This window comes from Melanostigma gelatinosum (genome assembly GCF_949748355.1).
Source record: "Melanostigma gelatinosum genome assembly, chromosome: 7".
Classification (NCBI taxonomy): Eukaryota; Metazoa; Chordata; class Actinopteri; order Perciformes; family Zoarcidae; genus Melanostigma; species Melanostigma gelatinosum.
The window spans coordinates 13,416,882-13,444,782 of NC_136640.1; the positions used below are offsets into that span (position 1 = coordinate 13,416,882).

Consider the following 27,901-nt stretch of genomic DNA (forward strand, 5'->3'; position numbering starts at 1 on the left):
GTGAAGAAGAGTTTCTTTTCTCACCGAGGACTCGTCTCCATCTCAAATGTAGCCCAGCAGAGGCGACTGAACCAGGCCGCTGCACGGAGACGGAGGCCGGTTTGTTGTGCTGCCACTTCACAGCTCTGTGTTGAACACATGCCGCCGGCTTGTTTCTGTAATTCCCCCGCTGTCTTAAAATGGACGGGCTCTTTGTGACAAAGGCTATTCATGGACGTTGAACCGGCTCATGTAGGATTCAGCCTGGACCGCGGATATTTCAAAATGCAGCGTGAAAGAGAAAACAGCCCGTGTTCACGGTGATGGCTGGCGGGGGAGGTGCATCTACACCGGGCTGCATGAGGAATAACCAGGACGCTTGCTCAGAGGATTTCTCTCAGCTCAAACACAGACTGATGTCTTTACTGGCAGCCTAAATAGTCCATATTCCATACTACGATTATTCAGTTGTGTTTTTCTTCGTGTCTCTGTGGCCCCCAGAGTCAAAACACCTGTCCTCAATTCAGGTATATTCTCAATATTCAATTCAGAAGAGGTTGTGTGTTTATCAGGGCAAATTATTCAAAAGTATAATTCATGAACCCAGAGTCGGTCTCGGTTTAGTCTGGATGAACTCTGCTTAATTGTAACAGCAATTGTGGGACACTTATAACAAGTATGTAACTGTTTTATTAATTAATAAAGGCAGCAATTGAGAGACCGGAATCCACCCAGTGATCAGGAATCCGACTGAAGGCATCTTTCTGAAGGATTTCATCAGACCTGCCGTTTCTTAGCTCTTAGGTCTCCTGTGTGAGCCTGTGGCAGCTTTCCAAAAGAAACAACAGTGGAAACAATGAATTAGGTTTGGGGAGGTTAAACTCGTGGAGTGTCATTGTTTGACCTGATGTACATTGTCCCTGAGTGAACTTGCCTTTGGGAATACATGTTACTTACACACTGCCTAGCAACAGCACAGCAGCAACCGGTGACAGGATTTGGCACAGTTTCAACGGCGAGATGTGGTGGTGGGGGAGAGCAGTTGCAGCTCTCTGATCCTCTGATCCCTTCACCCCCCCACTGCTGGTGGAGGACGTCTCGTCTCTGTCAATGGGCCATGTATGGATTTTGTGCTTGAGTTGACCGAGGGCAGGCCTACAGCGTCAAACAGCAGTCAGGCTGCCATGAACCCATATGGCAGAGCGAGCGGCACAGCAGCCCCCCTGTCCTGCACCAGCTGTGGGGGCTGCTGCTCACCGCCTCCCCCTTGCCCAATCCCGCCCGGGCCCCCCTCATCTACTACCTCTTCCTCCTCCTCCTCCATCGCCCAGAATATGACCCCGCCTCCGCCGATGTGCCCTGCCCCGGCAGTGCAGGTGGAGAATGGCAGCAGCTGGAACTCCTCCACCATCTCTTCGTCTGGCTCCCCAGACTCGCACCCTGGTCACCGCTGTGGCGCCAACAACCCCAACGCCTTCTGGACGGCAGTGTTCGACTATGAGGCCACAGCAGATGAGGAGTTAACCCTGCGGCGCGGGGATCTCCTTGAGGTTCTCTCCAAAGACTCCAAAGTGTCTGGGGACGAGGGTTGGTGGACAGGCAAGATCCAGGACAAGGTGGGTATCTTTCCATGTAACTACGTCACAAGGGGGGATGCCGCCAACTACCAGCAGCTGACCGCAGGAGGGCTGGTGGCAGGCGGGGTGGGTGAGTGCCCCTTGGAAATAGACTTCACAGAACTGCACCTGGATGAGGTGATTGGAGCCGGTGGGTTTGGGAAGGTGTACAAAGGAGTATGGCGGGGAGAGGAAGTAGCAGTAAAGGCCGCCAGGCAAGACCCCGATGAGGATATTAGTGCCACAGCAGAGAGCGTGCGGCAGGAGGCCAGGCTGTTCTGGATACTCCGGCACCCCAACATAATATCTCTGCGTGGCGTCTGCCTGCGGGAGCCCAACCTGTGCTTGGTGATGGAGTACGCCAGAGGCGGGGCTCTGAACCGAGCGCTCTCTGGAAAGAAGGTTCCCCCGAGGGTTCTGGTGAACTGGGCGGTCCAGGTCGCCACAGGGATGGAGTACCTGCACAACCAGGCATTCGTATCCATCATCCACAGAGACCTCAAGTCCAGCAATAGTAAGTACTGCAAAACAAGTGAGGCTTATCATCAGAGAGACTCTTCATCAGTGGATGGAGTTTGCTCGGTTGTCATGGAGATGTTTCAGCCATTATCATGTGACCTAAAATGTTATAACAGGTGTTTTTTACAGGTTGAAAAGCATAATCCTGCTATCGTATGACCAAAATGTGGCCAAAGGCACTAGAATATTTACACTCAGTAGACTAAGATATTCTTTGTCACAGTGTAATTTCCAGGGTCCGTAATGAACCTAAAGCTCACCTGCTGTATGTCTCATCTAACTCACAGCTGAGAGGCTCAACACCAGGTACAACAAATACACAAAGCACAGCTCCTCTGTGAACACACCGAGCTAAAACTAATGCAACAGTCCTGTAATATATTATACCTTTATGAAGGTTATAATGTTCAGTTTTCGTTGAAACAGGTTTAAAGAGGTGTTGATTCAACTTTAAGGTTATGTTGCAGTTTGAGCTGCTGACTTATGATGCGTTGAACTGAAAGCTGTGTCTAATATTATAACTTCATAAAGGGATTTATGTATTTTCCCCTGTTCATCTGTTCTTAACACATGAGATGAACAACAGTATTTTGTTTGTGTAAAAGTGATATTGACAGAAGGAGGCAATTTTAGGATAATGTCATCACATGTTGCCCATAGTAGCAATGCATCTGTTGGGAGACCAGCTTGGCTTGTAGGTATCACTTCAGTGAGGAGAAGGTGTCCTGTAGTTCCCTCTCTCCATCCTTGTGAGATTATTTTGTTGATACGTAATGTGTTGCAAGACTCCAGGAATAGTTTGACATTTTGAGAAATACGCTTATTCTCGATTCGAGATATGAAGATCGATACCACTTTCATGTCTATATGGTAAATATGAAGCTATAGCCAGGAGGCAGTTAGCTTAGCTTAGCACAAAGACAACAGAAACAGAGGGAAACAGCTTGGTTCTGTCCAAAGGTACTCCAATGACCTGCACCTCTAAAGCTCACTAATCAACACGTTTCAACTCATTTGTTTCGTCCGTACAAAAAGTAAAATTAGTGTGAAAAATATGAAATACCTTATACAAGTAACAAATGAACCACTGAGAAAGAGGATAAGGTGATATGTTGTATTGACCAATTGTCCCACTTCTAAAACTTACATTGACGTGTAATATAGTTAATTTGATTGGCCTTTATTAAATCCACCGGGACAAATATAAGTGGACATTTACAAATGTACAAACAGTCATTCCGCCTTCTCGTAATCATTTCTTGACTTTACAGATGATTATCAGGTGTTGTCATTGAATATTAACATACAGATGATTTTTTTCTGGTGAGCCTACGCTGGATGAGGAAGTTAAATTGAACCCAGCAGGAAGGCCTGAGTCCTGGAGAGCTGGTCTCCTTCTGCCATCTTTTCCCTGTCATCTCTCTCTGCACCTCCTCCCGCTCCTCATCCTCCTCCTCTCTCCTCTCCTCCTCAAGGAGAGCAGTTCTGCTCTGCAACTCACTGGGCTATTTTTGGTCCTTTGTGCTACTTGCTGTTTAAAGACGCAGTTGCAATTGTTGGTGCATCAAAGACACAACACAGCGAGCATCTAAGTGCATTCTGTGTGTGTGTGTGTGTGTGTGTGTGTGTGTGTGTGTGTGTGTGTGTATACGTGGAGGTCAGACTGCGTGTGTTTATCTCAAGTGACATGAGTGATGGGGAGGGCGTGTACAAATACGGGTGTTGTGTGCGGGATGCTGACTAAAGGCCTTTTAAAGAGGGAGACAGGCAGAAAGTGAGTGAAGCTTAAACACGCTCGCTGCTTCATCTTCCCAAATGTTTCCGAATCTTCAATCCTTCACTCGGCCTTCTTGAGTCTCACTCTTAAACATGCACTCCCTGCTTCCATGTCGCCCTCCTCCCTGTGTGGCTCAGTAACAGTAACATGATGGGGGGATCAGTTGCGTATTACATGATGGGGGGGATCAGTTGCGTATTACATGATGGGGGGATCAGTTGCGTATTAGACAGCAGAGCCTTGGCAACAACGCCATAACGCTGCCTTTCCATGGTGACATGGGCACTGCTTCTGTGCCACTGAGTCATACAGCTGCTAGCCGCTGTCAGATGCTGCACAAAATGTCAGTCCCCCGATTTAGAGTATTGTCTGTGTGAAAATAGCAACTGAACAAGTGCAGGAATGTCTCACGAAGGGCTCGGAAGCTGTTTTCCACCCCGATTGATGACTGAAAATGTGTGGGTGCTAATCGTTAAGTATGCGATTCGACTGTGACTCACACCCATGTACTGAGGGATGGTTGCATTAGCCTGCCGATGCCCAGAAGGGTGAAGCATGGAAAGAAAGTGACAGAGAGAGAGAGAGGGAGACAGAGAGAGAGAGTGAAAAGGTCGGGAGAATAACAGGGTGGAATAGATCAGGTTGTGGAGGGAAAATGAGCTCGAGGACCAGAGAGAACGGAGATGTATGTTGCGAGAGCGGCGACTGATGGGAAAGAACAAGAGAAGGAGAGCGCGGGGGATAAACAGCGGTTCATCTCAGTTTTGGGTTACACCTCAGCTCATTGTCCAGGTGCGCTGGTCTCAGGTGTCCTCTTCAAGCCGCCGACCGCTTGGCATCGCTGCGGTTACAGAGCAGCTCAGGCCCCCGAGCCTCTCCTCTGCCTTCCATCGGCCGGCTTCTGCGCTCAGTAAAAACACAGTCTTACAGTAAGATAACGACTCGATCTTCATTCTCCCTCAGAAGAATTCATCAAGGCAAAACGTGACACTGCTCATAGACGCTGTGTGTTTGAAGCTTTGCTAACATTTTACAACACAGGGATTGTTTTTGTATTTTTGGCTCACTCGCATGCTTTCATCTAATTTCATCACAGGCAAGTTAAATATTTTTTTAAGGCGTGCCCTCCTGCTGGTGTGAGAGTTAATTGTAGTGTTGTTGTTAAGGCCCACAGTGGTGAGTGAGTCTGTGTGACGGGCATCATCTGATTACCGTGACCTCCTTCGAGTGATGTCACAGCATGTTTGTGGGTTGGCAGGTCATGGCCCCCGTGGTCACGCCTTACCTGTCACTCTGATCCTGGATCAGCCTCCAGTCTCTCAAAGCATCCGGCGCCAGTCCTCTTTCACTGGCTTGACACGTGGGGTTAAAGTAGAAACAATGGAAAGATCCAGAGTGCTCTTGATCAATATAGACATGAGAGTGTGAGACAAGGCTGCAACTTTCATCAATTGTTTGTTTTCTTGACATTAATTGTATGGTCTTTAAAATGCCGACAACTCCCAAATTTGACACATTCAAATATCATTTTGTTGTCTGACCAACTGTTCAAAACCAAAATATATTCAGTTTAATATCACGGTAAGAAAAAGAGTAACTAATCACATTTGAGGAGCTGGAACCAGTTTATGTTTAGAAATATTTGCTTGTAAAACGAGAAAGGTTTAAGATTAAGTTCGTCGATAATCATTTCAACTCATCAGTTCAGAACCATATGAGACGAGATATTGATTTTGACAATAATATCTTAATATAACTAATGTTATTTTGTTCGTAATTGCATGGCTACATAATAATTATAATAATTTAGGATAGTTTTATGAACCAAAAGTAAGTGAGGTAAACATACGTAACCACCTTATATGCAATAATTATATATATATAATTATATGTCTCATATCCTGCCAGTGGTATATAGTGGTGTGTGTGTGTATATATGTGTGTATATATATATATTCCAAAAGCACTGATTGTAATCTGTATTATAACTAGTATTGTATTTGGTCAAATATATTGCAACTGTATGTTTTTCCTACTGTCTGTTGTCACTTACTCACCTCAACAAGTTTGAATTTAGATACTTTTTGTAGAAGACTTTAGGCCACAGTTGAAAAGATCTAACTATTGTATATTAATAAAGTGGTATAGCGACAGCAAAATCAAACACAGATATATTACCAGAGACCACCTTTGAATTGACATTTGATGCAATGTGGATGAGAAGTCGTAGAGATGATCTGAAACAGTATCTGCTGATGAATACTGTGTGAAACAGTCAAAAGCTCCAGAACAAGTGAGTAAGAGGACCTTGAGTTGATCTGCTTCATTACCACCGCCAGGATATTAGACTGAGTCACGGTTCCTTTTTACAGTCGGCCCTTCGTGACTGACACTTTATATAGAGCTCTCTAGAGGCTTTGAGTCAGCTGCAGGGAAGACAATACAGGTGAGCTGATCACCTGTCTCAGTAAGACACAGGAGGCCAGCTCATATCTGTCCCTGCAGGCTGCTCTTACGTACAGCAAATGTCATATAGTTTGAACACTTGTGAACACACATACAGCTAATATTTGTCTTTCTCTTCGAACTCCTGTTAGATAAGATGTCTCGTAATCCAACTCTCCTTAAAACAAATGTGAATTGTAATTGTAATGGCATGGTCCCAGATGAAGCTTCTGTGATGTTTAACTGTGAATGCAGAGGCCAAGAGACACACTCTATAAAGACCCAGCGCGGTTGACATCGGCTGCTGTTTTGACCGCTGTAGCTTCAAATGGACGCCATGTTTACACAGTCAACAATCATCTGAATGATGGGAAACCCGTGTCTCCAAGCAGACTTGTCAAGTAGGCGCCTGTGCTGTTTGCTCATTGAGTTGGCTATTACAAAGCAAGAAAAGACAAATTAATTGAACAGATCGTTTGTTTTTCTTTTCATTTTGATTTCAAACCAGCTACCATGACATGAACAACAGCGCACACTGTAATTGCTAGTTAACAGGTTAGCGAGGCGAGATATGGCAAATACTTGCCGTCATAGAAAAGCCTGCGTGCGTGCGTGTGTGAATATCAGAGTGAGTCTGTTGAGGAAAGGATTAGACTGGAGGCCAGTGCCGGCTGATAATCCCACAGAGAGACAGAGCGGTGGAGGCCGAGACTGTGACTAACCGGAGTGTGAGCGAGCAACGCGACAAAATAGAGAGGAAGAAGCCGGTATCTTCTAGACTAAAGTGTGGAAGTATTTCATGGGCGTGGACTTGAGGAATGATGCGCATGGATATGGCTCCTAGTGATTAAGGGTGTAGGTTAGTTCAGATATGGTGGTTGGGGGACATTGCTGCATTATACTGCACTTACCCTATAAAATCCCTTTTCAGCAAAATCAGTTTCAGTGATAGCAACCTGGAGCTATGTTGAGCATCAAGAGATCATGGCTCGTACAACACAAGCTCTAATGTAGAGATTATGCTTCATTAAATATTCACAACCTGCAACAAACTGCCAGCTTGTTATGTAGCTCATTGAACCAACTTAACAAACCAAACGTTAGCTTGCTAAGATGAACCCTTTCGTGATATGGCCAACACATCTGACCTGCCACTTGAAAAAAAATGCTGTTTGAATGCTGGATAACAACGTTGGAGGCGGGACATCTTTAAATTCTTGGAAAAGTAGCTCAGTGGAACATGAAGCCAAACAGGGTTGATAAAATGACCCGGATCTTCCACGCTGCTTCAGCATCCATCGCAGCAAGCACACCGACGTTGCCGTTGACCCTGAAAGTTGTAAATTGCTCCACATTTGAAGTGTTTTGAAACGTGAGGGCAACATGCTCACTGGTGGAATTTAGGCTCTTGGACAGAATGATAACACGGCAGACTGCGTTTCGAATTTCTGTGGGAATGTCTGCGAGCTTAGTGCGTGTGCAGTGGAGTACGTGTGGAGGTCGGACAGCGGGAGATGCTGGCGCTAGGGCAGAGAACTCTCACTCCTACTACCACACGCATGTACGCATATACACGTACACGCTGCAACAATGGCCCCATTCTCACACAGCAGCCCAAGACACAGCGAGAGAACAGGACTCACAATGACAGGAGTCACTGCAGAGGGGATGGAGGGGGGAGGGGGGGGGGAGATCGAGGCAGCGAGGGGCGACTGTAGGCCATGAATGACAGAGCGGAGAGATGGATAGAAGCAAGGCAGGATGGGTAAAAAAATGCAGTGGCTGTGGAGAAATGCCTGGAGGCTCGGTTGGGAAAGGGAATAGAGAAATGGATGGGGGAGGGAGAAATGAAGGCAGGAGTAGGGAGAAGTATAGGGCCAGTTTGAGAGGAGGTCAAACCATTCTTATTGCTCTCAGTGAGCGGGCTAGAGATTAAGGCTAACATCCGTGATGGACTGTAGACTGCAGTTTGCCACTATCTGTGTCCGTCTGCACTGCAGGCCTCATTATATCAACATCAATGCACACAAGTTCAAGTCAAAGGCACATTTTATATCTGCAAACATATGAACACCAGGAAAATAGGAAATAATCTGACTTCTAAAACAAATTATTTATAATGACAAGCAGTCTTTACAAATCATGTACTGATTTCTGGGCTTTGCTGTTTGAATAAATATTTTTGACCCTATGCATTTTCATTGGGTCCAGTGATACCAGACTGAAATATCCCAACAATAATTAAATGGATTGCTTTGAATTTGGTGGAGCTATATTAATGATCCCCAGAGGATGGATCCTAATGACTGTGGTAATCCTCATAGTCACGAGTAGCCTACAGTGCTGAAGGAATGTCTAACCATCACAATGTTAGCATAGGCTACTGACATTGGCTTTTAGCTTAAAGCACTGCTAGTGTGCCTGTAGGCTACCTCGAGGCAGAAAATTCACCAAAAAACACAGAGCAGTAATGTTTGTTTCCTTGTTTTTTTGGCAATATCCATTCAGACTAGACATCTATTGTCATGTGTTGAGATTCAGCATCACGACTGCAGCTCCAATGGAGTAGAGCTTTCAACAACCTCAGACATCAAATGTGCGTCAGGACATTTCATTTTAGACTTGCAGTGTTATTCTGAAAGCAACAGGGAGAAAACCAGAGGCCGACAGCAGCGTCATCAGACCAGAATGCAATGCTGCCACGAGACATGATTCACATTGTGGAAGAGTTGATTTTACTTCTTCTCATTAGTAGTGGACTGAAGACGCAGGTTGATGGCTATCAGGACTGTTGGAAGGACTTTGGACTGTTTTCTGTTCTCTGGCACAATGTGAACTCGGCCACGCTGCTAACAGATGTTTGTATCTGTCAGACGGGAACACTGCTGAGTTTCAGTCTGTCTCAGTGACTGAGAGACACAGGGAGAGCTACAGTGACCACAACTCAACCAACCAGTGACACCCAGTCAATGGCTGCATGATGGCTGCAAACGAATACACAAGCATGCACACACACACACACACACACACACAGCGACACACATCGTTTTCTCCACTGCTCAATAAAAAGTTGATTTGAAGCCAGTTAACAGTGAAGACTCCCCGCTGCTCTCTTTTACTGCAGTGCAGCTCAGGCTCACTGTGGACCAGCCAAGCCTACGAACACACATTTACACATCCTCCTGTAGTGCGTTGTTGTACACTATGAACTGCATAATGCAGCTGAGTGACTGTTTTAATCACAAACACACCACATTGATGTTTGCAACATATGTACTGTGGTTTGATTTGCTGCTTGTGATCACTGTTCAAATGTCCGTAAAGAATTTGTCACACTCTGGTTCGTCAACTACACACAAGCGCGCACACACTGTTGCGCACACACTGATTATATAATTGCAGTGTATTTGCATAAGCAGACAGAAGGCCGGAGGATCTTATAGCTTCTAGGGTTTTTAAATTGCTGTCTGCAAAACGGGCCCAAAATGTATTTAATTTCACTCTGAGTCAGGAGACAGGTAAACAGTAGTGCGGTAAACACCGACGCTGAACGTCACAGGCAGCGCCTTTCCTCATCATCAACTCTAATTCCCCCCAGCTCTTCAGTCAGACGGAGCGTCTGAGAAGCACCGGCACGAGAGGTCGTCTGAAATTGAAGTCATGATGGCAAAGTGTAACCACTCAGCTAGTGCAACGGAGACGATACATTTCTGTCTCTCTTTTTCTTTAACTTAAGCTATCAACTGGGTTTCTGCAGAATAACACTCCTGAATATAAGCACAGTATGACTTTGTGCTTCTCACCACTACACGGGGGCGAAGCTGTACATTTCAGCAGACAAAGCGACAAACACAGTAATGTCACACATTCACACTCACATTGGCACCTCCTGGGCTGTTGTATGTTCGGTGGCGGTGAACTCTGCTCTTAGAGGGTCATTGTTGTTTGGTTGGCACGGAGAGTGGGGAGTCGGGCCAAGCAGAGAGGGCGCTGGGTGTCCCCCGAGCCGAAAGTCCTTCACCCACTTTCATAGTGGAGTCAAGTAGAGGACACTTCAGCCGGACGTGTTTGGAATCTATAGCATCAATACTAATGTCGTGTTTTATTTATGTTCACTATGGAGAGACGTCGTCATGTTGTACACTTGAGCTGAGAGCTCATGGTCCAAGCACATCTATGTTAAATTGATTCAAATGACATGCAGTAGACAACACTGCTCCTTTTAGCCATGTGTTATTGCTCTTATCAATTAAAACTTGTGCAGCCAGTGACTTTTCAGTTTTTCACTTCAGAGAATAGCCTTCTTCAAACAGGATTTTCTTTCATTTCAGTCCCACTCATCTTTAAAAAAGTGAAAAACTGTGCGTCGGGCAGAGATGGGGACTTTGACTTTGGACTTGTACTGACTTGTTAAGTTGTTCTTTAGTGAGAGATCTTTTAACACTATAAATTAATAGTTGCAATAGTTGGATTTGCACTGGAATGTTAAATGAAGCAGTTTTGGGAAGAATAGAAACAGACTTGAATGTGTTTGTTTTGTCAATTAGTTGTAACTAATTCATCAAAAGTGATTAAGACATGAGTTTGTCTTTGGGGAAACAAAATTGTAGTTACATTTTTGCACCCAACTAAAATTGTATCAGAGGAGAAGCACCCTGTTTCCTCTTTTGCCCTCTGTAAAGTTGGACGTCGTTAGATTCAGCCTTGAGTTTGAAGAGTGGATTTATATTAATATTTTGCAGTTGTTGCACACAAAAGCAGTATGGCTCTGTGAAATTCGTCAAACTAAAGAAGCCACAAAAGTAAAAGATTGTCACGAGTAGAAAAAAAAAGAAGCTTAAATCTCTATAAAAATTCCAATTCCACTAGACACATTTTTTCTTACCACACACACACACACACACACACACACACACACACACACACACTCTCCAGGCAAAAAGAGCCAAGAGAAAGCCGCCTCATTTAATACCTCAGTCTCTTCTGAGAGAGAGGCTGCCTGGTCACACGAATCTGGCAGCTGTGTTTGTGTGGAGACAAAGTGAATGGCTGCAGGGTGAAACTGTGCCACTGCGCGGCTCAGGATTAGAGCCCCGATGGCCTGTGGTGGTACAAGTGGAGCCAAACAGGGTATCAATGACATGGGAGCATACTCACTACGGCCTCCATGTCAACGCATGGGGGAATGGGAAGAGACCCAGGGATTCGCTGCACGTCTTTCTCTGGTGCTCATCAGTTGTTAGTCTTAATTGAGTGTTGTTTATGTGCTCTAAAATATGCTCTAAATGCTCTAAAACCCGTCTCTGATGTGTCTTAGTGAAGCAGTTACATTTTCAAACTTTCAGATAACTAAACTGAACGGTTTTGATTGAGAAACGACGGCTTTATTTTCAAGCTGTAAATCGACTATGCCTCTGCGTTTACATTTTTCACACCATTTAAACTGGACTTGTATTTTGACTTTTAGAAATTGTACGTCTTCCTCGGCTTGAAATAGTTTGAGAACTGAGATGTGTGAAAGCCAGAGGAAAATGGAGAGACCTATTGAGATACAGAGACATCTGGTATGTGCTGCCAGAAAAATGACAAAAGCTCTCCCTCCAGTCATCTCTCTTTACCTCTAGCGGCCCGCATCTTTTCATCCGCTCATTTCTTTCTCGTCGTGCCTGTTCCTCTTTCTCATCCATCTCACTCTCTGTTTCCTGCCTTTTCGTACTCTTCTGCCCCGACTATTCCTCCCGTTTCAGCTGCTTCTTTGCCATATTTCACTCTCCTCTCTTGCCCTCATTTCTGCAGCTCTTCCCTCTTGTCATTTTTGTACCTATCTTGCCTCCTTCCTCCTCTCATCCTCCGTATCCCTTCCCCCATTCATCATCTTCAAACCGCCATGCTCTTTGCCTCCTCATCTCCCACTCCCACCACCTCCCACATTATGTACACACAATCTACCTCTCCGTTTTTTGACTCCCTCCACTCTTTTGCTTTCCCTGCGTCTCTTCTTCCATTTCTTCTCCCCGGTGTGTTGTGATGGTAGCCAGGCTGGCGACAGCTGCACCAGCAGACAGTCACACAGTGGGCACCGGTGGAGGGAGGGAGGGAGGGGATGACAATTGGGGAAAGGGGGAGATGTGAAGATGAAGCGACAGTTGAAATGGTTGAAGGGGGAGGTTACTTTTTTCATGCTCAGCATCCCACGGGCCCGTATCCCACCTGTGTTGATGCACCGTCGGTTTGTTAGGACCTGATTCGCTGACTTGGCGCCACCCACGGCAACAGCTGTTCCACCCTGCAGCTACACCTGTTTCTGCAGAAGAGAGGAAGAAGGATGGGTTAGAAACAGAAAAAGGGAAATGTCTGCAAAAAACTTTACTAGCTGCTCTCGCACACTCAGAGAAATCGTCTTCATGACGGATGTTCTACTCTTTTCCCGTGTCTTGGTGAAGTTAATTCCTGACACACTGAGCCTTGATGATTTGACATAAGGCTCCACTTCATTAACCCTCGAGTATTTTGTTGCTCTCATCCCAACAGAGAATTTGAGACTTTTACTTAGTGGGTCCAAACTCCAAAAACGCTGGATGCTATACTTCCCATAATGCATCATTAGACCCTCCTTACCTTTTTAAACTGCCAAATCTTTCAGACGCATGTCCACCAGTATGTCACACTGTGTTTAAACAATGTGTTGTCCTAAACCCAGTCCCAGATAACCCTGGTGACATCCTCAATGCTATTTTCTCAGACTGTAGAAAGTAACAGAATACAGTATACAGCTGTTTTCACAGGAAGTATACTTGTAAATTCAGTGGAGTGCCCCTTTAAACAGACCATTACGCAACAGGGGAAAAGAGACAACAAAGCGTCCTCATAGGGGCATGAGGGTTATCGTCTCTTCTTTCCCAGCGTCATAGTCTCGGTCTGTGACCTCTGCCCTTGTTACCATAACAGCAAGTTAATGACACAGCAGCCTGAACTGAGCCAAAATAACACGAAACAACAACAGTGAACCAGCCGAGCTTTGTGTTTCCGTCTCTGTTCATGGTGACTCTGAAGAATGAATTGATGAGCACTCATAAGGTTATTTACAGTTGTAATCATTGAGTCTCATCAGTGGCTTACATCTCACCAGATCAAGTGCAGCAATACAGAACGCACTGGTCTCAATATGTGGTGGGAGGGGTATTTGATTTGTATTTTTGCCAACAAATCTACCGGTAAGTGCAGTTTTTACGTTTGTACTCAATTCAGTTTTTTTGCTAGATTTGTTTTTTTTAAACAGTGTGTTTCACCTGTAACTGCAGAGGACCAACACCTCGATTGCCTCAGTGAAAGACTAAGATAGTAAGAGTCCCCAAAATCTTCTTCTCATACTGATATCTGCTTTTTATTTGGCACTTACAGGTCTTTGTAAGCGGATTCATTGTGGTTTAGACAAGAACAGGCCAAAAGATGGCAAAATAAATTAGGGAAGGTCAGTTTCATGACTTTATTCAACAGTTACAATAAAGTCCAACATTTTTTTTTTATAGCTCAACCATAAATTCATAGCTTTTGGCTACAAAAACGTGCATGAAATCCTCCATCCTATAACCTGCAATGTGTCCTTGTTTCCCAGGTTCTGTTCTGTAGGGAGTTTCCAGATTATAACCACATGCCAAACATGTTTGTTTATGGTGTTGTAAACTTTGATGTAAGTGGCTCTGACAGAAATACCATCACTCAGAAGACCTTTTACTGCATTCCTCTGTGGGGAAATACCTGAGAGGGCTAATGTGTCACCTGTCCTCGCTGCACTGACTAACCACTCTGGAGATCATTCGTCGAGCCGAAGCCTCGCTGGTTACTCCTCCATCAGTGTTTGAACAGCGGCTCCAAGTTCTTTCTCTACACTGAGCTGGGGGTCAGGGTCCATGGACAGAGGAGAGAGTGGCGGCAGTTCAAAGGTTAAATCAACAGTTAATCAGATACGGGGCAGGAAACTGCTGCTCTCTACGAGAGCTGAAAGTTGACAATCAGCAGGTGTTTGTAAGAGCTGATCAATAATACTATGACATAACTGCAGCAATAAAGATTCACACTGTGTGCCCTAAACCGCCAAGTAGTATAGCACTCCTCCAAGTGTGCACTCAATGACAACCTGCATGCCCACAGTGTGGCAGTCCTTCATGGGTTATCTTCACGAGGCATCGCACAGACCTTGTATAAACATTATCTGATCATCTTTGCTGAGTAGAACCCCTTTTAGATCTGGGTCATGGACATAACTACTAGAACAGGATCACTTTACTGCACTTTTTTATCAGCTAACTTGATACTGAAGATCTATCGATCTCCCTCTATCCATCGAGGGCCACCTCTTTGGTTTGGAGTGAAACGTCTCAACGACTACGGGGTGATTTGTGATTCATTTGATGATCCCCTGACGTTCTCACCATTAGGTCACATTTCCAGCAAATGTTAGCATGCTAACCACAATACCTATTGAATAAAAGCATTACTACTACTCCAGTTTTAATTTGACTTCACCACAGAGGCTTAAGATCAGATACAAACACTTTGGACCTCGTTGTTTATCCGTCTTACTCTTTGGTTTTCATCACGGCCTCACAGAGCTGCGAGCACGGCGGCAGGCTCGTGTTAATCAGCTGGATTACATTTATTTCGCAGCTCTTTGTTGGTTACAAACATAGCACAGGTCATTGATAAGATAACGTCTGACTGATATCAGCTTTGCAGAGAAAGGTCTCATTGGAGGACAGGCTCTCTGTATGTAAAATAAGTCTTCGACTGAATGCTTCAAAAAGTTAATCATTTGACAATGTCAATAAGGTGCAGTCAAGCAACAGTTATTCTTGTTGATTAACAGTAAAATAAAACATATTATAGTGTGACTAATCAGCGGCACATTATGGCCTGTGATATTTCCCATAATGCTTGTTGATGGAAGACTTTGTACTAACCAGGGAGCTTGTCATCCGTATTTCTGTCTTTCTTCTCACCCGTGTGCATTACTCTATTTTGAGATGACATTTCCAGCAGCATTGCATTGTGTAAAAGCCACACTATCCTCCAGGACTTGTTTCTCTCCCCTCGCTGTGACAGAATGTGCTGCGATGCGGGTGTTATTTGTGTATCGCTGCCCTTCAGGTTTCTGTGCTTCCAGCCGAATATGTAGACATGTTGATCTTTGGTGTTTCGACATATGGCTGAAACGCTGTTGGCAGTGAAAACCTGTGGCGGGATTAATGAACGAGCATGCGCAGGTGGCGTTAAGGAAGCAGCACGGAGACGTTCTCGAGGTGTGAAAGTAACACGATGATGTTTTAACTAAATCAGGAGCAGAGCAGGTGGGAGCGCTGCTTCGCTCACACGTTCAGTTTCTGTAAACAGTCCTCCATTCAGTTTCTTTCCTCGTCAGCCTCTCGTCTCTGTGCTCTCCCCTCCCTCCACCTACAAGCCGTGATGTCCTTTTGCCCGTATGGATGTGCTCTATATTTATACACGCAAAACAAACCAGGAACGGTGCACACCCGTCTAACCATGCAAACATATCGTTCTTTCTGAGTTTCACTGGACTCCATCTTTAGTTCTCCAGAGAGACAGAAAGAGTTATCCCCGAGGAGACAGCTGTCCCTCACAGAGACGACGGTATCAGAAGAGAAAAGACAACATGGAGACAATCTCTGAAGTACTTCTTCACTTTAGAAATCCCATTTAATCTATTTTTCTAGCTCACTACATTTTTAAGGAACTAGTTATTTTGCAGATACAATTTTAAATGCCAAAAATGTGATCGCCTGATAAAATATTATGCATTTGAGTCGATTAAACCCCATTCAGTCCAACATAATAGAAAGAAGGCAGCAAGAAATTAACAATTTAATTACAGATGAATCTGTTGATTATTTTATTTTATTTATTTATTTATTTATTGTTCGTTCTATGACCTGCAAATGAAATATTAAATGCAGAACTTTAACTTGTAATGAGAGTATTTTACAGTGCGGTTCTGCTACTTTCACTAAAGTAAAGGATGTGAACACTTCTCTCTGACTATGGAAATATGTACAGACGGGTCGGAGAGCAATTCTTTATCACTGAAACTGGTCTCCTAGCGAGCTTGTGGACAGAGCAGAGCACAGAGAGACGCACCTTTATCACGTGAAAGGTTCTGTCTGTGTGTGCGTGTGTGTAAACAAAGACGCCGCTGTGTGTGTGTGTGTGTGTGTGTGTGTTACTCTCTCCACCACCCTTTGCATACGCCTGTAGATAAAAGAGAGAGAGAGAGAGAGAGAGAGAGCCTCCCAGTGCCTGCGATGTACAGTCCAAATATTTCCATAGGAAGCTCTCACACGGAAATGAAGGAGGAAGTCGTACATAGAAGAGAGAGATGAGGTTAAATGCTAATATTGACAAGGATGCTGTGTACATTGAAATGACTGCTGGACAATTTGTGCCCTCCAGCAGAAACCTGGCTAGCACACTGGCACCACGCCTGCTCTGTAAACACGACTGTGTTTTTGAACTTGCACAGCTTTTACATCTTGTATTTGAACGTGACACAGTGTAGTTGGAAAACAGCTTGAACTAAGTTCAATCAATAAGACTGTGTTTGGAATATATTGATGATTTACCAGTCTATCCTGTTCATTATAGACATTTGTTTAACAATTTTATCGACTGATTCTTTTTTCCAATAAATCGATTTATTGCTTGGTTCATAAAATGTCAGAAATAAGTGGAGAAAACAAGTTTTACAAAGACCAGGCGGAGGTCTTCAAACTGTCTGTTTTGTTCGACTTAAACTGAAGAATATTCAAGTTACTATCATAAAGAAGTAAGAAAACAAATATTTATTTTGATCTCTTGTCAGAGAGCTTTTAGCAGGAGCAGTTTTTGTTTGTATGTTGCTGTCTGATACATAATGTGTGCTCAACACTGTTGTCTTTTTTTAAAGATATTTTTTTATTAGAAAGCATGTACACAGCAACAGTTCACACAATGATCCACGTTCCAAGAAGGCAAACCAGGAAGTACAACCTCCCGACCCTCTTAAAGTGTGTGTTCACTTTTTCCAACACTTCATCTTTTAACACAAATCTTTCGTCTGCTCCTCTTCCTCAGTCCTCATCCAGGAGCCGGTGGAGCGGGAGGACTTGGGAGGGAGAACCCTGAAGATCACAGACTTCGGTCTGGCCAGAGAGTGGCACCAGACCACCAAGATGAGCGCAGCGGGGACTTACGCCTGGATGGCCCCCGAGGTCATCAAGGTGTCGCTCTTCTCCAAGAGCAGCGACGTGTGGAGGTACCGCCCTCGTCTCTGCGCCTCACCGTCCTGATTCATACAGGGACAAACGTAGCAGGATATGTCTTACATTACGTATGTTAAGAATCAGGCTTGAATTAAGAATATTCGTCTTTATTTTTGTTAATTACCGGTCAGAAGAGTTTTGTGATGAATTATTTTACCTAATATTCTGTCCAGTTAGGTCAGATGTAACTACCAGTATGCATCAGTGGTCGAGGAAATATTTAGATCCTTTTCTTAAGTACAATTAAGAATACTGAAATCTAAAAATAATCAATTATAGTTAAAATTTCACTGAAGTAGAATTATGCGAGCATAATTAGCAAACTGTAGTAAATGTATCAAAAGTTAAAATAATCCCCCGTGATTTACTCTGTTACATATAATATATTATATATTAAGTTAACACTACTGATGCATTAATGTGTAAGCAGCATTTTACTGTTTTACAGACTCTTCACATTTGAAATGCTCTTTAAACTTTAACAGTGCATCATATTTATAAGCTCATTATTTGTTTTGTATTTAAAATATTTTAGTAATATGTTAGATGACTTATAACTCCAGCTGTCAGATGGATTTCTGATGGAGTAAAAAGTACCATATGTCTCTTTTAATGCTTTTAATATTTAAAAATAAATAGTGCAAGGTTCAGTGACTGGAAACAGATGAAAGCTTTCTGTGTTCACTGTTAAGAGATAGAAGGATAGTTTTTGGCTTCAGCTGTGACGTTAAAACGTAGACATGAATAAAAACAAAACATTTTCCTTTTGTGTCTCTCGTCACAGTTTCGGTGTGTTGCTGTGGGAGCTGCTGACCGGCGAGGTTCCCTACCGGGAGATAGACGCACTAGCGGTCGCTTACGGCGTCGCCATGAACAAGCTAACTCTTCCCATCCCCTCAACGTGCCCTGAACCCTTCGCTCAGCTGCTGGAAGGTGAGCAGCCCGACCTCCTGCGCACTTTGAGGGATCATGATATCCAAGAATGCAGAGTCAATACTGCCGCCCTGGCTGAGAAAGTGATGAACGAGCTTGACAGTTGTTTGTGTTTTGATCGTTTGTCTCTCTTGTCCCATTCATTCATGGTTGACAAGCAAACTCTCAGGAGCTTTATGTTTTGGGATTTTACAGTACGCCATCAAATATGACCTTAAATATGTCACAATGATGCAGGAAGTCACTTTGAAAAAGGCCTCTCGGGTGTTTGCACCCACTGACTTTAAAGTGGTGAGACCTTACTCCACTTTTTGAGATTTCAGCTTTAAAAAATAAAAAATAAAAGTATTCTACATCTGGGAGCTGAGGTGAACACGAAGAGTTAAAATGGACGAGGACCGTCTGAACGGTTTCATGAAGTTGCTTTTTATACATCCTCGTGCAGTCCTGCTCCCCTGGGCCGGATTTCTCCTTTTCACCTTGCAAATAATAAGGGAGAGTATTAACCAGCTCTTGTTTCACAGTTCAGGTGATCTCTCTTTAAACACACCTGCCTTATATCCTGCTGCCTTAATGTGCTTATTCAAGCTATGCACGCTACTTTTTAAATGTTTTTTGAATGTAGATGGTTAAGCTGCCGGACAGGTTTTTTAAAAGAGCTGTTTCAAACTGTCAGCCAACCTCTCCTCCCACTCTGCTCCTAAAGCTCTTTTCCTCCTCATTCCGCCTCTCACTGCGCTTCATCGTATCCATGTTCATCCGTTAATCTCTCCTTTGTCATCCCTCGCTGCTCCCTACACTCTGTTTACTCCTGTCATCATCTCACTTTCATCTCCTCTCCCTCCAACTTTTATCCCCGCTCTCCTTATGCTGATGTATTTGACCTGTTCCATAAATGTTACCTGCTGTGAACTATATTTTCAGGCGGTGAAACTGTTCGTAACACCCTGCTTGGTCTTTTGACGATGATCCCCCCTGACTCGTGTCTTTCAGCGGATGGTTATGTCTGTGGTTTAGTGTTGGAGAGGCAGCGCTGATCACTGTAGGTGTGCACCATGTTTCTGCAGCAGTCAGTCAGAGTTTGGCTCGTGATGGTTGCCATATGCTGTCCCATCTTGTCTTGTCGTTGCCGACTCTACTGCCAGAAATTCAAGGATGATGAAGCTAAAAGTCGGGGGATATTCTATGTTTTATTAATCGTATATAAATCTCACAAAAAGACTAAAACCACCAATGAATTGATCATATTAAGTATCGTCTGTGGCGCCCAAACCAGATCTATCTTATTCCTTCATTGTTGTTAAAAGCACATCGATGAGCCTCACAGAGTGACACGTTGCTTCACCACCATGAACATGCACACTGTACTTTATGTTGTTAAATACTTACTGGAGCAGGTGTTATCGGAAATTAACTCAACTTTATATTTGAGACCATGTTTTTAACAATTCATGTTTGAACGAATGGGCTTTGGGGCGGAGTGTGACAGACCAGGTGGGGAATCAGAAAGACGATTTGATGGTTTGATGGTTTTGGTGTTTTCATGCGATTTGTTGACAGTGAAAAAGAAAACGTATTAAAACACCAGCCTTATCCTGAAAGCAAGAGTGTCAGCTGAAACTCCCTTTAGCTGTAAAACTTGGTGTGCATCATTTTTCTGGATATTGTAACAGGATTCAAAGCCAGGATTCAAATATTGCCTTATTGATTAAAAACATCGCTAAAGTCGGTTGTTTCAGAAATAAAAACACATTTTTGGCAAAACAAATCTTTTGCTTATAAGGAGGTTAAATATACTTGTTGTTAATCACTTTAAAACAGCATCTGCCAAATGAATATAATGTACAACATTATATAGCCACTGCATATCATAATACATATATTACACGACTTTAACCTCAGTAATAACTTGACCTCTCGTCTCTAAACCCCTCAGAGTGCTGGAGCCCAAACCCCCGCAGCCGGCCCTCCTTCACCAACATCCTGAGCCGACTGCAGGCCATCGAGCAGTCGGCCATGTTTCAGATGCCTCTGGAGTCTTTTCACTCCTTACAAGAAGACTGGAGGCTTGAGATCCAGCAGATGTTTGACGAGCTCAGGGCCAAAGAGAAGGTGAGACATCTGACAACGCAGATCGAGTCAAGTATAATTTTAGAGAATTGTAAGTTTTAAAACAATATACTGTATATCTGAGGATGTTTACATGTTTCATTCGAGTTTATTCATTCAAACAGAAGAGTGTCTTCAGCAGAAAGTCACATATTATATTAAGGGTGGGAGGAATCTCACCACATCGCTCTCTGATTATCAAATCTGTCTGAGGTGTTTCTCTAAAATTACAATCACCTTAGCAACAAGCCTTTTGCCAAAAGAGGTGTTAGAGGAGGTGCTGCTGTGCTAACAACCTCTTCCTCTCAGGCTCATACTCTCCTCTTCTCATCTCCTTCTACCGTTCCTCTTCTCATCCTCTTTTCCTCTCCTCTTCATCATCTTGCTCTTCTCTCCTCAGGAGCTGAGGTCCTGGGAGGAGGCGTTGGCTCGAGCAGCCGAGGAGCAGAGGGAGCAGGAGGAGCAGCTTAAGAGGAGGGAGCAGGAGCTGGCGGAGAGGGAGATCGACATCGTGGAGCGAGAGCTGAACATCATCATCCACCAGATGTACCAGGAGAAGCCCAGCGTGAAGAAGCGAAAAGGACATTTTAAGAAGAGCAGATTACTGAAGCTGGGCCGAGACAGCAACTGTATCAGTCTGCCCTCTGGTGGGTGGAAGAGGAAACTGCAAGCGGATTGCTCAGTTTGTTTTGATCTGATGAATGCAATGCAATAAACTGGCAAAGCTCCCAGTTAACATTGTTTTTTCCGTGTTGGAAGTGTAATACAAATACAGCTCTTAGAGCTAAAACCACCAATAATAAGTGAATGTACACGAACACACTGCAAAGTCAACTTCACTTCAATCTGCTTTCATTTGAAGAGAGGAAAACCACACTCTCAGATCCAATGATGCCAATGTTATGTTATTATATCAACATTACACACTTGTTTTTGAGGAAAGTGTGGTCAAGATGCTAAGCTAATTATTGTAGCTTAGTGTGCGGTCATCCTTTCTTCAAAATTTAAACTGGAGATATTTTCCCCATTTTATCAGAGAACATTTTAGAAAAACGGGACTTTGTAAAGCTTCACAGTTTTACTTAAAAAACTAATTACTAAAACATTAATCGACAAATTGGAAAATTATACATTCCTTCAGTTTGTCAGCCAATTGATTCATGTACTTGTTTCAGCGTGTGTTTGTGTTAGTTGGCACAGTATATGTTCCCCGGGCGCCTGTCATTGGCAGCTCACTGCTCCCTATATACAGGGATGGGTCAAATGCAGAGAAACATTTCCCCCTTAAAGGGATCAAGATAGTATAAATTCTATTCGATTCTATGTTACAGCCCAGGCAGACAGGGAGAATTCAGCTATTTACTGACAAAGTGGAGATTCATAAACCTGGTTCCAGGTTTAGGATTACAAGTTTAAGTCTAAATGGCTGGAAAGCAAAGGCATAATACTGACAATCCGACAGGGAATGAGTGGGAAAGGGCTGGATTTATAATGCAGCGGGGATGAGGGAAGGTGGAGACAGGTGAGCTGGTGGACGTGAGAGTCAGGTGACTGGGACAGGTGGGAAAGTCTCAGGGCATCGGCTGTAGAAAGACAGGAGACTGAGGGGATGAAAGTGAGGATCAGGACGCCACTGTGTGACTTATAGCGGAGCTCATAGTAGCCTGCACCTCGCTGTTAGGACATGTCTGCCAAGTGAAAACTGATTCATGTGATAACTCCCCTCTTCTCGCTCACCTGTAGGCTTTGAGCATAAGATCACAGTTCAGGCGTCTCCCAGTGTGGACAAGAGGAAGACTCAGGGGAGCGAGAGCACCACCCCGCCCGCCAGCCCGGGGGTCATGCCCCGGCTGAGAGCCATAAGACGTGAGTGAAAGCAAACGGAGGTCAGGGAGCATCCTGTGTGAGAGAAAGTGAACCCAAGGTGAGAGAGTAACGATACATCCGACTGTCCTTCAGTGACGCCGAGCGACGGCAGTAAGACGTGGGGTCGCAGTGCTGTGTGTAAGAAGGAGGACCTGTCGACCAGCAAGAAGAAAGGACGCACCTGGGGACCCAGCTCCACCCTCCAGAAGGAGCGGGTCGGTGGGGAGGAAAAGTACGTGCACAATGTGTTTACATGTCAGTGATGAACGAGTTCTACCTGATGACACCAGTAAGACTTTATGGGGTGCAAAACCTTTACCTACTTGTGTTAAAACAGGATTATTTTGGGAAACGTTTCACAAATTATTCACGGCAAATGACGACACGATAAGCACGTGTAGCTGTTTTACTGTAACAGTCAAGTTTGGTGATGCGACGATTTGCAGCGGGTTAGCAGCGTTTTCTACAAGGAGGAGAAACACAATGTACATGCAGAGACGAGAGTTTGATGACGGGGATCAGTTTCTGTTACAGTTCTCGTAGACGAGATGAAACCGCCTTTTCTCATATGTTTCTGGACAGATTATTTCTCGTAACACGGAGAAATGAAAGCTTTCGATCAATATGTCGTTACTGTGTGTGGAGCGGCCAGAAGAAGAGCAATTATCTCTGGAAATATGGTGGAGAAAAAAAAATCTATGTTGGGCATGATGGCTGTCCTCACCTGACATAAACATTTCAATTCATATTTTCATCTGAATATATTGCTGGTGATTTGGTTGGTTACGTTGTTTTATGTTTTGTAAGTTCGTTCAGGTTGGCGTTGTGTTGACATCATGGTTTCTGTTTGCAGATTGAAATCACTGGGTGACGGATCCAAAGTTTGGTCGTCCAGCGCACCAAATCTGGGCAAGTCCCCCAAACATGCGCCCATGACCGCCGGCTTCTCCAGCCTCAATGAAATGGGTGAGTCTTTACTTTTCATTGTTAGTTTGTGACGAGAATCAATCATCCTAACCCCCTCTTTTATTTCCGCTCTTCGACAGAGGAGTGCTGTGAGTTTGAGGAGTCACCAGGGTCCCTGCTGCCCTCAGAGATCAGCAGTAACGGGGCCGCGGAGGACTCGGGGTCCCTGGGGACGGGGGTGAGCTACCAGGACTCGCTCCGTCGCTGCAGCCAGAGGAAGAAGAAGAGCGATATGCTACTGTTGGGTTGTGCCTCTCTGCTCGCCTCCGTTGCTCTCGGACAAGACCTGCTGCAGCTGGGAAAACTACAGGTGAGAAAACAGAGAGAGAGGGAACATATGAGACATCTTTTCACTTATAAAACCTCAACAGAAGACCAACCAGGTCTCTACTAGCAGGTCAGTATTTATTTTATGGTACACCTTGAAGGAAAATTCCAGTGATTTTCAACCTCGGTGTTATTCTAGTTACATAATCAGTAGATTAATAGGCAAGCATACCAAGCGTGGTTTCAGGATCGCACAGTCTCCTCATCTTGAACTAATAAAACACCTGTGGAGTGACATAAAACAGGATGCACCAGCTGCCAAATGATCTGTGCCGTCCTGTCGAGTCAGCATGGGCCGAGGTCCGCGTGGACGGTTTCCAGCACCTGATTGGTTTTGAGGTTTTGAGGTTTTCCGTCTGTTGTCAAAGCGGACGAGGGTCTTACGAAAGAAGTCACAGAGTGTACATCGAGAGGATGAATTAAAGTATTGCTTTGGATCGGATGTAATCGCTGCTGTAGTTTTCTTTTTGACAAGGTGGGGAAATAAAGTAACATGATGTTTTTCAGCTGAATGCATTTTGAGTAAGACGGCAGCTCGATGGTGCGACAGCTTGTTGATGTGACCTGATTGTTGTTACCAGGTGCTCAAGGATGAGCAGGACCCCAGAGAGGAGCATCGTAAGAAGAAGGACGGTCTCTTCCAGCGGACGGGACGTTTCCGTCGCAGCACCTCTCCACCCAGCCGAAACCTCTCGCTGTCCCTCTCCAGACATCACGACTCCACGCTCCCCTGCATGGACCCGTCTCCCTCTGTGACACTCCTCTCTTTGTCCTCTTTGTCTGACTGCAACTCCACCAAGTCCCTCCTTCCCTCCGACCCAGACGCCTCCCCCCTGACCCCGGTGACGGGGCTCAAAACCCCGGCGGCGCCACCGGCTCCCGCCCTCAACCCGCTCTTGGACCTGCGGGCGGAGAGCTTTAAGAAGGAGCCCAACCAGTCGCTCACGCCCACACACGTGTCTGCAGCGATGGCCCTGAACAGAGGACACAGACGGACCCCTTCGGACGGGGCGATACGACCCAGAGCTCAGACTCTTGGTCACTACAGGACGCCGTCAGATGGAAGCATGCCCATGCCTCCTCCACCGGGGGCCCCACGCATGACTGCTAAAAAAGGTAAGGGACAAATAGTGTCGAACATGTCTTTTACAATGCTACAGGAAAACATGATTAAAGTTGAATGTTCATCCAATATTTGTTTCGACATTTTACTGTTGTTATGTTTAATTTAACCTGGAAGTCTCTTTCGAAATATTATATCTTTAACAGGAACAAATTAGACACAATGGCAGCGTTTAATAGCTAATATAAAAGACACACAGTCTCTCATATGGTGTTGTTGCTGATGAGTACAGGGACTGCTTTGAAATCTCTTCCCTTTTGGTGCGTTCAAGACTTGTGGGGAACCCTGCCGTCCTGGATTGTTTAAGCTGGAGGAGAGAGTTTTCTGGACTGAACTTTTAGCAACATTTTCTCTACACCTCTGAAACGCTTGTTTTATTGTGTTTATTGTAAGACTTTCCAAAATCAAACGATATTAAGGTTACTTTCATGATGAAACATTTATTTTACGTTCTTCTTGTCTTACTCAGGTACACAGGACACCCTGGACGTCCGCCGGCTGCCCGACCCCTCCATCATCTTCCCGGTCCCCCATCGCCGTAAAGCCCCCGCTCCACCGATCCCTGACACGGTTCCTCACTGCCTCATCAGCCCTCTTGAGAGACCCAAGACGCTGGAGTTCGCCGCCCGGCCTCGGCCCACCAGGATGAGACCCGACCCCTGGAAGCTGGGCTCCCTCTCCCGGACCCTCAGCTCGTCGCCGGGCAGCAGCTGCGACAGCCCCCTCGGATCGGGGGACAGCAGCGCCGGCACCGCGCGACCGAGCCTGATGGACATGGACGTGGAGGGCCAGAGTTCGGACCAGACTGTCCCTCTGTGTGGACAGCGGAAGCGTGCCGCTCTGTGTAGACAGCAGTACTCGTAGTGAAAAAACAGCCACGTCTACTTTTCTGCATTCTGATGTCTGAGCCAAGCAAAGCAAACTCACTGAAGTTTGCAAAAAAGATCCCACCACATGTCCCGTTTTAGGCACCTACTGGAAGCCATTCCGCTAATGTGTCCCTTTAGTATCCTAATAAGGTGTGAAACCAGAACAGCAAGCCTTTCCCTGATAGTGCTCTCTAACCTGCACGGCACGGAGGGTCCTAGAGGCCTTGTAGTGTGCTCACCCACCTACCTTTACGCAACACTTCTCTCCCTCCTTGGAGGCCATCTCTCCCTGCTTCTTCGTGCCCGTGACAAGGACACCCACAACCTCTAAAAGCCAGTCAAGTACTTAAAAAGCCACGTTGCGATCTTTTCATTCCGACTCGTCTGCCCGTGCTTTTGCCCGTCTGTGTCGCTGCCCACTTTCTGCTTGCTTCTCTCACTCCAAAGAAAAATGATGTTCATTCACATTTCACCTGAAACGTTTCAGGAGTGTTTCATTCACACAAAAAAAAACAGGAGCCGGACTGTTTAAAATTCTTAATAGAGAGTGTCTTTGTTCTTATTTTGCACGCCAATTGTTCTGCCGGAGCACAAACATTTTCCATAAACTCTGCCTTCATCCTCACGTGTCGTCTCTCTGCACGGGGGTCATCGTCCTCTCCCTTCAAAGACCAAGACAGGAAAAAGCCTTTCATCTCACAGCACTGGTGGACCGGTTATATCCTTGTCTTGTACAGAAAAAAAAAAAAAAAAAAAGATTATTTTCTCCGTGCTGGCACCATCCCAACCTGTTCGCAAAACGTTTTTCTATTGGTTTGGCAGACCAGGTGTGTTTCTCTCTGCGTGAATGTGTAGATATTACTGTACATGTGTGGAAGAACAAAATGGGTTCATTTGTTTGCGTGCTAATGCTTCTTCAGTGCATGTTGTTTTACGTGTGAATGGTTCGCTGAAAGACAAGTGCAGCACTTCTTCAAAATATCATCTCATGTGTTTGTCTTTTACACTCTTTACATTCCTCACTCGCAGTCAGTAGCACTCTGTGTGGATCCCGCTCACGCCACTGGAATGGACACACAATAAGTGAACACTGAGGGATAACGCTACCTGATTTCAACTGCTCTGCTCTGACCGGTTGTCTTCAACATCAGTGGCACTTTAGGAGCCATGCTGTGCATCTGGTCAGCCTCTCTGTGGACCAGTTGGACTCTACTCACGGCTGACAAATCTACTTTTATCTTCGCACGGTGACCGAAAAGTTTGTCTTGGCCGCGGGTGGTATTTTACTTGACAGTGCAAATTTCTCTAAGTGAGTGAGTGTGTGTGTGTGTGTGTGTGTGTGTGTAAGGGTGAATATGCGTGTTTGTGTTACTATTTGTATGGGATGATGACAATCCCGTCAGAGTGGGCCTAAATATCATTCTCCTCGTGTGGTTAAGAACACTGAGTATTTATTAAATTTATTGTTATTATTGGAAAAGATTCGTTGTTATGACGATGCTCTTCCTGGGATATCTGTATATATTTGTTAATACAACAGGAAAAACCAAGTAAAAAAAACCTGCTTATGAAACGTCCATGTTGTCTCCTGTCTCAACCTGTGACATTTCTGGTTCCAATGAGGAATAAGTGTGAAACGTGATGAATGAGGGACGAATAAAAAAAAGAAAGATGCTTCAGTGTCAGTGCTGCATCTGTGTTTCTATTCTATCCATCACACAACAGCATCTCAGCAGTGATGAAAGAAGTGCCGTACTCAGAGAATTGCAAGAATGTTAAAACACTTCATTACAAGTGGAAGTACAGAAGAAAATCTTCTCTAAGCATCAACAGAAAAGTACTTGTTAGATTGTTAATACTGATGCATTCAGTATTTTACATTTGAAGCAGTTTGATAGTTTAGTCTGCTGGTTCCAAATCTAAGGGTCAGACCCCTCCAAGGGTCACAACAGGAATCTAAAGGTGTCGTGAGATTATTTTTGCTTTTCTCTAATATTTAATAACATGTTCTTCTCCTTTGATCCTTAAACATTTATCTAAATGAAACTCTGAGAGGTCAG

General features: G+C 44.7%; 1 protein-coding gene across 1 annotated transcript; it reads left to right on the forward strand.

Annotated features, from left to right (window-relative positions):
* Positions 1-802: 802 nt before the first annotated feature.
* Positions 803-27,198, forward strand: map3k10 (mitogen-activated protein kinase kinase kinase 10). Its single transcript, XM_079272178.1, has 11 exons — positions 803-2,109; positions 17,461-17,641; positions 18,433-18,581; positions 20,518-20,693; positions 21,091-21,337; positions 22,434-22,556; positions 22,650-22,788; positions 23,410-23,522; positions 23,603-23,832; positions 24,431-24,965; positions 25,442-27,198. The coding sequence occupies exons 1-11, from the start codon at positions 1,101-1,103 to the stop codon at positions 25,834-25,836; spliced, it is 3,297 nt and encodes a 1,098-aa protein (XP_079128304.1). The 5' UTR covers positions 803-1,100; the 3' UTR covers positions 25,837-27,198.
* Positions 27,199-27,901: the final 703 nt, after the last annotated feature.